Here is a 12326-nt window from a genome sequence, read left to right on the forward strand (position 1 = left end):
TTTTTTCTCTCCCAAGAAATGAAAGGGAACAGACAGAGAGTGATGCAAGTATTCACCTCCCTCTTCTTGGCCTCGTTCTTGCCGTACTTGGGGAACAGGTAGGAGAAGATGTTGCCGATGCAGCAGGCAACATGCACAAGGGGCCCTTCCTTGCCCAGACTGAGCCCCGCCCCCACAGCCAGCACCAGGCACACCGACTTGATGGTCAGAGTCCACTTGCCCAGGTAGCCGCGAATGATGAAACCACTCAGAATGGTTTTGATCTGTGCATGTGGTGCAAGCAACAACACGGCAGCGTGACCCACCAGACATTTATGGGCAATAGAGTCTACAACAACTGGCTCTTCAATACTTGGCCGCAAGCAAGTCCGCCTAACTTTTTCCCTCTTTTGCCTGTAAACTGCGGCTTCACAATTGTAAATGAAGTTGCTATCCATCCAATACACTCAGGGCACCATGCTCTATATAATAAACACAATGAAATACTGTGGAAGCTAGAGCAACCATTTGCACTACTTGCATTCCGGAACAGAAGATAGAACAGTATACATTAGAAGCCAGAAAAATGAAAACAATACCTGGACGGATGTGATGCTGACTACACATTATAGTAGTAATAGATGTCAGAATGGATAGCAACTCATCCCTTCTTTATAGTCCTTTGCCACACTGTATCAAGTTTTGCGCAGACAGATTCAGTGCAATAGCTATGACCATAAGATAGCAGGAGTTGAAAACAAAAAAAATCCTGATAAATTATTACATTTCATATTTGTATGCTTCACGTCCAATGTCAAACACACGCAAGTTTCTCGAGTGGATAGCAGTATATGGCCAGTTAATTACTCCCACAGCAGAAAGGTAGGATCCTTAAAGCTTCCAATGCACAATGAAGACATGGTATGCTAAATGCTTGCTGCCAGATTAAGTATTTATGCAGCATAACTAATGGGACCAGGAAAATAATAGGGACTGTAATCTGAAACAAATATGATGAAACTCCTTTTTGTTTGTTTATATATATATATTTTCCCCACTGTTGAATTCTGAATTTTCCTACTTGTGTATCTCCCATACTAGGGCTAAAATTTTTGTCCATCTGCACCTGCCAAGTTTGTCTATTAAATTCTGATTAGACAAATTTGCCATTCTGAAAAAAGCCGATACATCAATGTAAAAAATGTGCGCTATGCCTTATCAGTACCGCCTTTCTGCTACAACCATAAAACAAGAAACAACTGCACCAGATTCACAAAGCACTCATACCTCATCTTACAGCACTAGTTTTGAGACTATCTGTGCAGACTTAAAGCTAGTGCACTGCATAATAAAGTTCCTTGTTGATGTAAAAATCAAACAACTAATCCAACACAAGTATCACTGGTTAATGATCATTTATTAACACAATGATGATTTGGCTCAGTGCACTATAGAGTTTTTCTTGTGCATACACCGGCATACTTACAAGATGTGCAATCCATGCATGTACTCTTTATAGATAGTTAAGTAATGTTTGTGGATTCTTATGAATTCATATTCAGCCTCATAGCTTCGTATTTTATATTTTGAAGCACAACTCATGGTCCTCTCTTTACTTTACAATTATTTCCTGTATTCCCCACCAATGCAATTACTCCTGCATGGCACCGTAGGTTCGTTTTTTGTAATAACTTGAAATGTTGTCTTAAGTAAGAAGGAAAGGCCCACCTCTGGAATTCCAGAGCCACAGGCATAAGGGGCGAATGTCCGCACCAACATGACAGCCAGGCCAGCAAAAAGTACACTCCATAGGACGTACAACAGGTAAGAGAGGAGGTAAAACCCTGCCCCTTCCTTGTCAATATCACTGTCAAACATTTCTGGCCACCTGAAAGAAGCAAACATGAACATGCATATCTAACAGCCCAATAACGCAAATAGGTTGTCATAGCCGGCTAATGCAGACCATGCTGACTTGAATTATACAACTGCCACATTAAACCGTCAGGATCACCAGCACTGACGTTGAACAATATTGCTGACAAGTGTGAAATTGACACTGTGGAGAAGGTGCCACTCGCAAAATAACGACCTCTTTGTTTTCCACTGTGGCACTGTATGTCTGAGGTTTCGGTCATTGTATTTCTTAAGCTTGCTGCTGGCAAAGGTACTTTAGTCTTTAGTCTGCAGTGAGGGCATTAAAATGCAATACACTGTGTCTCAGGGAAGTATGGAGATGAAATTTTAAAAGGGCAGGCTTTGTTCATCTGGCCCATGTGACTTTAACATGATTAGCCAGCTATAAATTCTGTCACAATTAAAGCATCAGTTTATTAATCATAGGCCAATCAAGTAGCACTACACAATAAACACAGAAAACCTTTAGGTTCAGCAGCCATGCACTTAAAGGGAAGCTGAAACACTTTTCGAAAAAAATGAGTTCTCTGCGGCATTCTACAGTTTTGAGTCCCCTGAACACGAATATCTCGTTCAAGAAGGGCGGAAACAAGCGCAAGCGGCTGTTTTTTCATGAAAACGCGCACCAGCGCCTCAGGGTATCGCGCGAACGCCGCTGTTGCCCGTGATTGGTCGGAGCCGCTGTGACGTCAGTGGCGGCAGTCGCCGGTCGGCGCCGCCGCATGCCGCAGTTTGAGAGCGTAGCACGCTGTTCTGTTCCGGCTGCATAACTGAGTTGTAAGCATTATGGAACGTTCTCGCTGTCTCGGACAGCTTGTATTTTCGCCGTACATGTTCGGACCGACAGCCGATACGGAAAACGATGGCGGCAACGGCGGCAACAACGATGTTGAGTGTGCCAAAAGCGAGAGCGATGTGTACACCTTCTCGCGCGCTGGAAATCTTAGCTGTTACGTATGCTTTTTTTTTTTTCATGTAGCTGCACGTTCCAATGACGGGAGAAAAAAATGCGCTAAAGTGTCACTGGGAACTTGCTGCTGGAAGAATGCCGAAGCACTAACTTCTCATTAGATTGTAAACACGGGTACAATTCCGCGATGTCAAGCACCTTGCCGCTGCTTGTCTGAAGTCCCGTGGTTTTCTGAGCGTTGATACACGATCGCGAACATAAGTGCCGCGTTTCAAAGCGCGCACATGCAGTGCTGCGAGGTACAGTCATGGAAGTTGCTTATCATACACATCCAGATCGAGATGGTCAGGGGGATTATATGTGCAATATTCAGAATATGGTTCGACGACTTTGCGATTGTGGCTCGATCAAGAATCGGTATGCGCGCTCCATGCTAGTGTTGACATAAAGATATTAGGCAGTTTTAGCACCGCCGTGTGGTAAACATGATAACTGCAACCGTACGTCGAATGTCACTAGGCAAGCCTATACTGAAATTTATACCTCAGGTGCAACGCTGTGGAAGCTACGCACGAAGTCTGGTTACCAAAATTTATTACTGCGCGCGTTTCCGTCTATGGTTCGCAGCGTGCCAGCGGCATTTGCTCGCGCGAGCATGCACGTGAAGCTGCCGCGACGGGCTGCAATTAAAGAATGCCGAAAAGAAAATTGATTTAAAAGAACGTGTTAGCAGCCGTATAAGTACACGGATTGTTTCTATGGGTAAATTCTTTTTTTTTTCATTCAGAACTGAGCTTATATATGAAAAGTTTTCTCAAAAATCGGGTCAAGAAACACCGAACTTTTTCTAAGTGCGAACGCAGCCACTGCAAGAAGTATCTCAAGCCTCCACAGCGTTGCACCTGATGTATGAAACGGAGTATAGCAACGCTAGCAACAACGCGTTTCCGCATTTGTCGTAAGGCTATCCGGCTATCGTGGAAATAGTCCGAGCACAGCACAGTTGATTTCGTCGGCACGAACTTATCTTTCCTCACCGCACTGCGCTGCAAGCTTCTTGTGCTTCGGGAACCTGTGAAACACCACATCGTCTCGCCCGCGTGTGTTCGCGCAGCCGAATGCTGCACAGAACGAGGGCATGTTGGGCGCCCTTGGCTGTAGGCACTCACGCAGCACAGAAGGAAAGAACAGTTTACGAAAATCGCAAAACAAACGTGAGCGGCGGCGGCGGCAAATCTCTCGTAGCGTCGTTCAGTAAAGCGCAGGACGGAAAGAGGCATGCCAACGCATGCCAGCACGCCGGTCCGGCAGCTCGGTCCCCGCCAGTGACGTCACTCTCACCGGTTCTCTCCTCTGGTAGCCTCCTCACCCGGCGCTCCGGGAAGCGATGGGGGCGTGTCCGCGGGGGTGATTTAGAAAACGATTTCCGCCCCTTATATTAACAAAACGAAGAAAAAAATTTCGGAACCGTAAATTATTAGGTCTGTTCTTCCCAATCCCAGCAATTCATGGAAATTGAAAACCACTTCAGCTTCCCTTTAAACCACCTTGTAAACTGGGCACCTACTGCAATGTTTTGAAGGCATGGGAGGGTGTTCTCTCTATGATAACTAAACGGTGCACTAGCACATGCCAACACATGTGAGAACTGGCTTGAACAAGTCGTGCCAATACCTACCAAAAAAACGATATTGAAGCAATTCTACTTCGAGACAGCTCCTACATATGGAGAAATAAAGATTCTTCCTCACATGCTCAATTGTCCTATTTACCTAATGCCAAGAATCATTCAGCACTCTGCTTCACAAGCACACTGTCTCTTTACACACACATATACAAGAAATAGCTGCAGTCAACCACAACAGCATCAAAGCTACAAGAGGTTCTACGAAAGACGCAAGCCAGGATAAATGATACGGAAGTTATAGGAGAAGGGCATACAATGTACAACACTGTCCAGTCCATCCCTCCTTCTTGCAAATTTTGTGTTCGAATCCAGTAGCTATGTTTCAACACGTATCCCAACTCACATCCTTAAATTATATTTCTTAAGCTTTGCTTAAATGTTACAAAACAGGCCCATTTTCTAAAATTTCCCCGTTTAGCTCAGCTGCAGCGCCCGATAACTCCAGAACTTATTCCCAACTCAGCCAATGAAAGAACAAAAATCAAATTAACTTGCAGGGTTTAACATCTTGATGCAACAGAGAGAAGAGAAACAAGCTCTGATGGTATGCTGGAGATGTTAGCCTGGATGTCTGCCTGACATGCTACTCCAAGTGCTGCGTTATGATTATGATACATACACTGTCACTGTGAGATGCAATGTGGTGATCATCCAAGGTTAACTTTCACCCCATGGGCTCTTTAACATGCACCTAAACGTAAGTACATGAGTGTTTTCGCATTCTGGCCCGGTCTGAATGCAGCTGGCATGGCCAGGAACTGAAGCTGCGATTTAATGCTCAGCAGCATAATAGCATAGCCACTGAGCCACCAAATCAGCTGAAAGGAGGATAGGCAAGGTTGATGATGTATAGCAATGTATTGCATTTTATGGTGCAAGGGTAAGATGTGGCCAAAGAGCGTCATGCATGTAGTGATACGTTTTCAATGTATCGTTCATGAAATAAAAAAATATGAACTGCGAATGGTGATGTAGCATGGCTGTAAATATGCATATGGCTGTCATCAGTCACTCTAACTTGCATAAAATATGCATCAGTATTAAAATAACGACAATGACTACAGATGTGAGCTGTGGCCATAGATGTTTTGTCACGAAGGGATGATTTATATAGGCAAGGCTTAATGGCAGACCTGCAGCAAGGGATCACACACACCTGTACCACTGCTTGCAGTCATCCCCCTTGAAGAAAGTGTCGTTGGATGCCCAGCAGCACTGTTCCTTGTTGAGCCAGAAAGCCTGCGGGCAGATGCCCTCACGCAGGTCCTTCATCCAGAGGGCGCCAATGTCGATGACAGCCGCAATGGCGCCTGCCGCCAGCCCCACCAGAAGTACGCACAGCCAGCCCGACCAGGCGTCGTGAAAGCCCACCAGGAGCTCCACCAGACCCCCTTGCCCTCGGCGCTTGACAATGAGCCGGTGGCGCATGCGGTCCCGGGCCAGGTCCCGCTGCCAGTCAATTGTGTGGAAGTCCTCATACTGTGCTGCCGAGGGACCCAGCTGCTCCTCAAGCTCCTGCTGCTGCTGCCCAGATGAGCCTGCAGGCAAAGAACGAGCAAGGAACTATGTGTCAAGGTTGCTCACACTGACGCAGCAACTGTCTTCACTGCAAATTGGAAGCAGTGAGCAACTCACACATGATCTCTTGGGGTCGGGCATGCAATAAACCAAAGAAAGATAGGAAAATTAATGCTGTGGTTAATTGTTTAATTAGGCTGCCTAATTTAATTTTAATCAATTGCTTTACAGAAGATGTTGCAAGTGAGAGACTGAACACAGGCAATGCACCGGGTAAGTCCGCTTCGCAAAGACTGTGGGGTAATTTCATGATACAGTTGCAGTGGAACTTATCAGTGTTACAATATTTATTTTTCATAGAAGCCAAATCTGAAAAATATTGCATGTCTATTCCCAAGAACACTTGGGGGCGACGGGGAGGCGAGGTGATAACACATCAAATAAGTGTGAATTGTTTTACTCACTACAACCTGCCAAGAAAGGGATCACAGAAGTAATATCTTTTCGACAGCTTTTGAGACAACAGTGGCAACACCACTAAGAAAAAAAAAAGTTTAAAAAAGAATTAAGGCAGTAGTATGCCAGGGTTTGTGCTTTCTTCAGCTGACAGTCATATTTGCTTGCATACAAAGATAATTTCCCTCGCTGCCTTCATGAAAAGAAACATTACTAGTGCGTGATGTATGTTACTGCCCAAGCTGGTGAAAATGCCACAGCCATGTTGACCTTAAGGCAAAGCATTCCTCCACACCGTCAGTGCAACTGGTTCCCAGTGAAACACTGATAGGTGTGCTTATGTTATGGTACGGTTTCCAAATAAAATTACTTTTAAAATGTACATATGCAGCTCCCTGCCATATCAGCCTCATAATAATGTGCGATTGCCGTGTAAACAGTGTACAGCACATATAAGAAACACTTCATTATTTACTTCACTGCAGTTCATCCAAGTGACACAAGATATGTGATTCCAGACATGCTGGCGAGTGTAAGTGCAACAGTTTTCACAGATAGCTATATGTCATGCATACAGTGCACTACAGTGGAAAACACTTCGGAAGCACAATATGCGTACGATGGTACGCCGGCTCAGTAAAATTAGTCGAAGGTGCAAGCATGCACCATTTGTCGGTCGACCGGCACCAAGCAATTGCACGGCCTAGTATACGATCTCCGGAAGACGCAACGACGCAAATCCGACCCGATAGCCGAAACGGAACCGATCTCCGGAAGAGGAAACGACGCAAATCCGATCCGATAGTCGAAACGGAACCGACCTCCCGAGTGGAGATTTCACGACGACGATGACGTCACATCGAACGACGCGGCGTAACCGCCTGCTATCGAAGAAAAAGAAGAAAGCGTTAACGAACGGTTTCTAGCCGCGCCGCTGGGACAGATTCTAGGGGAGACCAATAAGCGGTGGCGTCGATGAATGCAACGTGGAGCTCGCAGCTTCACACAGAGCAGCATATTAAAATGGAAGCTGCGAACAAATGAATAACTGACGAGTCCTTTGGTCTATATAGGTTTCTACCAAACTGACTTGCTCCGATAACTCGATGTTTATCGCGTTTTAATCCAAGACATCATTGCGAGGCTTTAGACCAAGTACAGGAGGAAGCCCTCGAAACCGGAGATAGTTCCGAGAGCCGTTGCGCGAGGCGCGCATCTCGTTATGCCTTGCCACCCCACCCCCCCCCATTTCCCCACACCTTTGGCGTGTCTCCTGCGGTTCTGGTGGTGTTGGCGGTAGAGGTGTTGTTCGCTGTTCATGGACGACGGCGTGTAAATGAGAACCGCAGCCGCCAGCTCGGCCACCGCCACTGCCGCCGCCGCTACGTCCGCACCGGACGACGATTCCGATGACAGCTCGCGCAAGAGACGACGATCCGCAGCGGGAGCAGGCACCACAGACGCGACGACGGCGTTCGGAAACGCACCGGTTTCGCTCGCCAGCGCAGCAGACGACCACTACACGGACTGTTGTGACGCGAACCACCCGCGCGATCAACCGCGCGCGCGCACGCACAAGGGAACAGTGCAATGCACCGTTCCAGGTGACGGCGGCAGCGGAGACTCGAAGGCAAAGGAAGGAAACAGGAGAGGGCGAAGGAGAGCAATAGAAGAAAAAAAAATTATATAGAAAAATAGTGAACAGCAGGCGCGCGAAAAGGACACCTTCGACAATGGTTTCTTTCCGCTCTCCCTTTCCCCACTCTCCCTTTCTTTTCATTTCTCGGAGAATACGATAAAACGAAAGAGAAGGCCGGTTCGGGGAGGGCTCCGGTTGGACTGAGGGGAGTCCGAACCCCTGCCAGCCAAGGCCGCGGGGAGACAAACGCAGCTGTGGCGCTCGCGCGCGCCAGCGAGCGAGAACTCGCGATTTTCCAAGCCGGCTGTCCTCTCTCCCGCGAGCCGATGACGGGATCACGCGCGCTGCACTCTCGTACAAGAGCAGAAGCCGTCTCCCGCTGCGTTGTCGTGAAAGCAAACCGGCAGAACACGACGAAAGTTATTTCGCGCCAGCGCCGCGTTTATGAGGGGGGAAGGAGGAAGGCGATGCATGGGGGGGGAGGGGGGGGCGATGATGGTCTTATTTACGAGACCATAACCAAGTATTAGCGCCTGACCTTACAGAGTTACGAGCGAAGGATTTGGGTCGAACAAATGGGGGAAAAGAAATTAGTATGTGCGAAAAACGAAGGTCAGTCGACGCAGCGGCAATCGAAACTCCGAGACGCCGCGTCGCGAGCTGACACGCCGACGACGGCGCACAGCTGCGCGTCCATTGCGCCGCACATCATCAATCGTAGACGATTGACTCGGCTGCATGCGCGTCACAGATAGTATGCACCAACACCACCCCCACGCCACCTGTTCGGAGTGCGGTGAAAATATCACTTCACGTTAATGATTTCGCGCACACCATGCATAGATCTATCAGAGGCCGAGAAACTCTGGCCCGATTTTTCAGTCGCCGTTAATGTATATTGCAGAAGAGGAAAAGCGTAATAACGCAGCGGAGAAACGGAATGGAACACCGGCCGTTGCATTTGCAATGCAGCGATCGCGGTACGCAACTCGAAAACCCGGCGCGTTTCACCCCCCCCCTTTTTTTTTTTACCTTCGATGCAGTCGTCGTCGTCGCCGGCCAGCGGTCGCAGCGCGAAGGGGCGCAGGGACTTCCAGCGATCGCCGACGAGCAGCTCGCTGCCGTTGCGGTGGAGGGCGGCCAGCGACGGCTCGACGTAGCTCTCCTTGCGTTCGACAGTGGCCATGGCTATTAGCGCCTCCGGAAACAACCTCCCCCCCTCCGCTCGCCCGACGCGCGAGCACCCCGGGGCCGGCTCGCCGAGACGCGCGCACTGAATCACTCACGCGCGTGACGCGACGTAGTGCGGGGCCAGCGCCAACAGCTGACCCCCACGGCGACGAGGAGCTGCGTGCCGCGCGGCCGCCCCTATCGGCGCCGCTGCATCCACGCTTATCGAGACGCCCCAACGCGAACGACCAGGCCGGCCGGCAGGCGCGAACACGGCGGCGCCGGCGAGAATACAAATCGCCCGCCCTCCGCGGCAGCAATAATAAAGCACGCGACGCCGAGGGCCACATTCTCTCGGAATGAAATCGAACTCCGCTTCTCCGGGGAGGAGCACAGCCGACGACGCTGCGCGGCCAATTTCCTTAGCGGCAGCGGCGCGCTGTCAAGAGTGAATCACCGGCGAAGCGGAAAGCTTCTCCCCAAGAAGCAACACCTGTCGGAGAGCAGTTTCGTCAAGGAAATGTAGACCCCCCCCCCCCCCACACACACACTCCTTACGTGACAACAGTTGCACCTTACTCTTAGCTTCCAAAAAAAAGCTCCGTGTTATCGAATGTTATAACGCTAGACGCTTGGCGATAAAGACAAAAAAAATTGGAGGATACTTAAGCTTTACCTTTAATAGTGGAACGCGACAGCATTCCACGATACCCGAATGCTTCTCACGCACCCCGGCAACTGCAGCTTAGATAGTCATCTAAAGAAAGGAAAGGCGCTTGAACCGTGATGTTTACCGGGAAACGCTGGCGGCAAACGCTATGCACGAAGGCGAGCTTTGTGGTTTTCCCTTTCTTTCTCTTTTGATGGTGCGCGAGGAACCGTGGGCGCCGCGCCGCTCCTACTACGACAGACCTCAAACGGCAGCTGGAAGACTATATCGCATTAAGGGGGTTCGTGCTTGACTTTCCGCGTAACAGAATTACGTTTTCTCGGATGATCAAATTACAATCCGACGCTATCATGTCTGTAGGTTGAGTGCAAGTCGTACTTTACGATTTTTCTACGTATTTTACCCTGAGAAATTCAATTAGGTCAGTAACTTCCTTGCGCCATATGGAGAGCCTGAGTGTTTTTGTTTGTTTGTTTGTTTGTTTGTTTGTTTGTTTGTTTGTTTGTTTGTTTGTTTGTTTTCCCCGAGGCGACGTTTGACTTCGGCCGCCGACACCGTATCTTCTGCGACCCGGGGCCCTTAACGCTGTCGCGATAAAATGGTAGCGAGTTACAGAAACAGCGCTCCTCTTCTAACGCCAAATAAAACAGACATGAGAGTCCAAGAGCTGCGAGTGAATGACGCACGCTGGGTCGAACTGCCGTCGCCCGGTTTTCGCAAAGCAACCACTGACAGTCTCCCCTCATACAATGAGCGTAAAAAAAACTTCGAAATTATCGAACCACGCGGTATTTCCGAGGAATGAAAGCCCATTCGTCCTTTTCGTTGCCACCCTGCCAAGAGCGCAACTCACTGAGACAAGCTACAAACTACGAACAACAACCACAGTTTAGAAAGACGTAGGCGTGGGATGACGGTTGGAGTAAGCACGCGATGATGCGCCAGCTGCGTGAACCTCGCTATCCTTGCGTATTATAGTTTTTCCAGACATTTGCGTTAATGTTAATTATAAGCTAGGGAGAAATGCCACTACATTCCGCTGCATGCACTGTTGAATAAAGCAAGAAAGAATTTCAGAGAAGCGCTGAACAACCTCGTCCTAATTAGAAGGCTAAGTGTTGGATATTTGCATGTGATTGCAGCAATGCGGCTACATTTCCTTTATGTTCACTAATTATTTTCTCGTTATACATTGGCAACGCGTTTGCACTGTTCAGTTCATTGTTGTATTCTGCCTCGGCCCCGCGTCCCTCTGCTGCTTCTCAAGTGAGTACTGTGAAATAAATGTTACAAGTGTCTGCGTCGCTGCGTGGGCTGCAAGGTAAAAAAAAGAAGCATCCTTTGTATAGACCTGCAAAAACTTGGAAGCGCAACTGTTTGATTAGGCAGAACAGACATTTGCTCACTGGATGATAGTGTGGTTCGAAATTCACGTTTTACATAGAGGCAGTTTAGCTGGCCCCTTGGCTTCTCTATCTATCTATCTATCTATCTATCTATCTATCTATCTATCTATCTATCTATCTATCTATATATATATATATATATATATATATATATATATATATATATATATATATATATAGGCGAAACCCGTGCAGCAGTCTTGGGGTGAAAAAAAATTGAGCAAGACATGACTTTAGACGGAGGATTGTTGACAGCCATTCAATCCTCGTACCAGCGAACCTTCGTTCTTATTCTCCTCAGTTCCCTTCCTCCTCTGTCACGGAGGCATAGAACTCTACGTCATTCTATTCTACGCCGTGCTGACAAGTCAATTTAAGTGATAACACGAGCGCAGCGGGCTTCCGCAGCCATTAACTGCATGCGTGTAAGGATCGGCACGAAATGGAACCGGAATAGAATTGCCCTGACCAACCTGCCCCATAACTTGGGCAACTTGAGCTGCCCCAAGATGCCAGTGACGGGGAATCCCTGCTCATTTTCTTGCACATTTACTCTTCCAATGAAGGTTCTCGTCATTCTGCAGTAATACGCTGCGGAAAACAAGGTTGATGTCGCCCTTGTAAGAGTTGGGGTCGGGCATGAAATAAGTGGTAGCTGGCCCATGCCATCGTCCGACTCATCCTCGCTAAGGACGTTGTTCAAGGAAGGGACTTGGTCTCATCGGGAACGAGGAATACGGGTTTTATGTACAATATTTATCTGAAGACAGGAGATAAATTTCCTCAGTCTAGCAAGACTGAAAAGTGAAGGCCCCACAGCAGCCGTAAACGGCTGCTTAAAAGCCCTCTGTCCTCCCCAGATCCCTAGATGGGGGAAAACTGCCGTTCAACCTTCGTCCAATGGGAGCGTCCAAAGTCATCGTAGTCGTAGTTGACCCGCCTTTGAGGGGGAGAGTTCACACACTCACTTCCGC

The 12326-nt window shown here is 48.2% G+C and overlaps 1 protein-coding gene across 5 annotated transcripts in view; it reads right to left on the reverse strand.

The window, feature by feature from the left end:
- ClC-c (chloride channel protein 3) overlaps window positions 1-12326 on the reverse strand; it is an 80656-nt gene that overhangs the window by 19800 nt on the left and 48530 nt on the right. For 3 of the 5 annotated variants that reach the window (XM_065430106.1, XM_065430105.1, XM_065430107.1), the window contains 3 exons: window positions 5650-6031; window positions 1708-1867; window positions 57-263 (listed from right to left, as the gene is read on the reverse strand). In XM_065430106.1, the coding sequence (XP_065286178.1) occupies window positions 57-263; window positions 1708-1867; window positions 5650-6031 (749 nt within the window). Of the gene's footprint in view, window positions 1-56; window positions 264-1707; window positions 1868-5649; window positions 6032-7726; window positions 8018-9138; window positions 9429-12326 lie in introns of those variants that run through there. The other 2 variants (XM_065430108.2, XM_065430109.2) reach the window with 2 other exon arrangements.

This window comes from Dermacentor albipictus, chromosome 3 (assembly GCF_038994185.2).
Source record: "Dermacentor albipictus isolate Rhodes 1998 colony chromosome 3, USDA_Dalb.pri_finalv2, whole genome shotgun sequence".
NCBI classification, from domain to species: Eukaryota; Metazoa; Arthropoda; class Arachnida; order Ixodida; family Ixodidae; genus Dermacentor; species Dermacentor albipictus.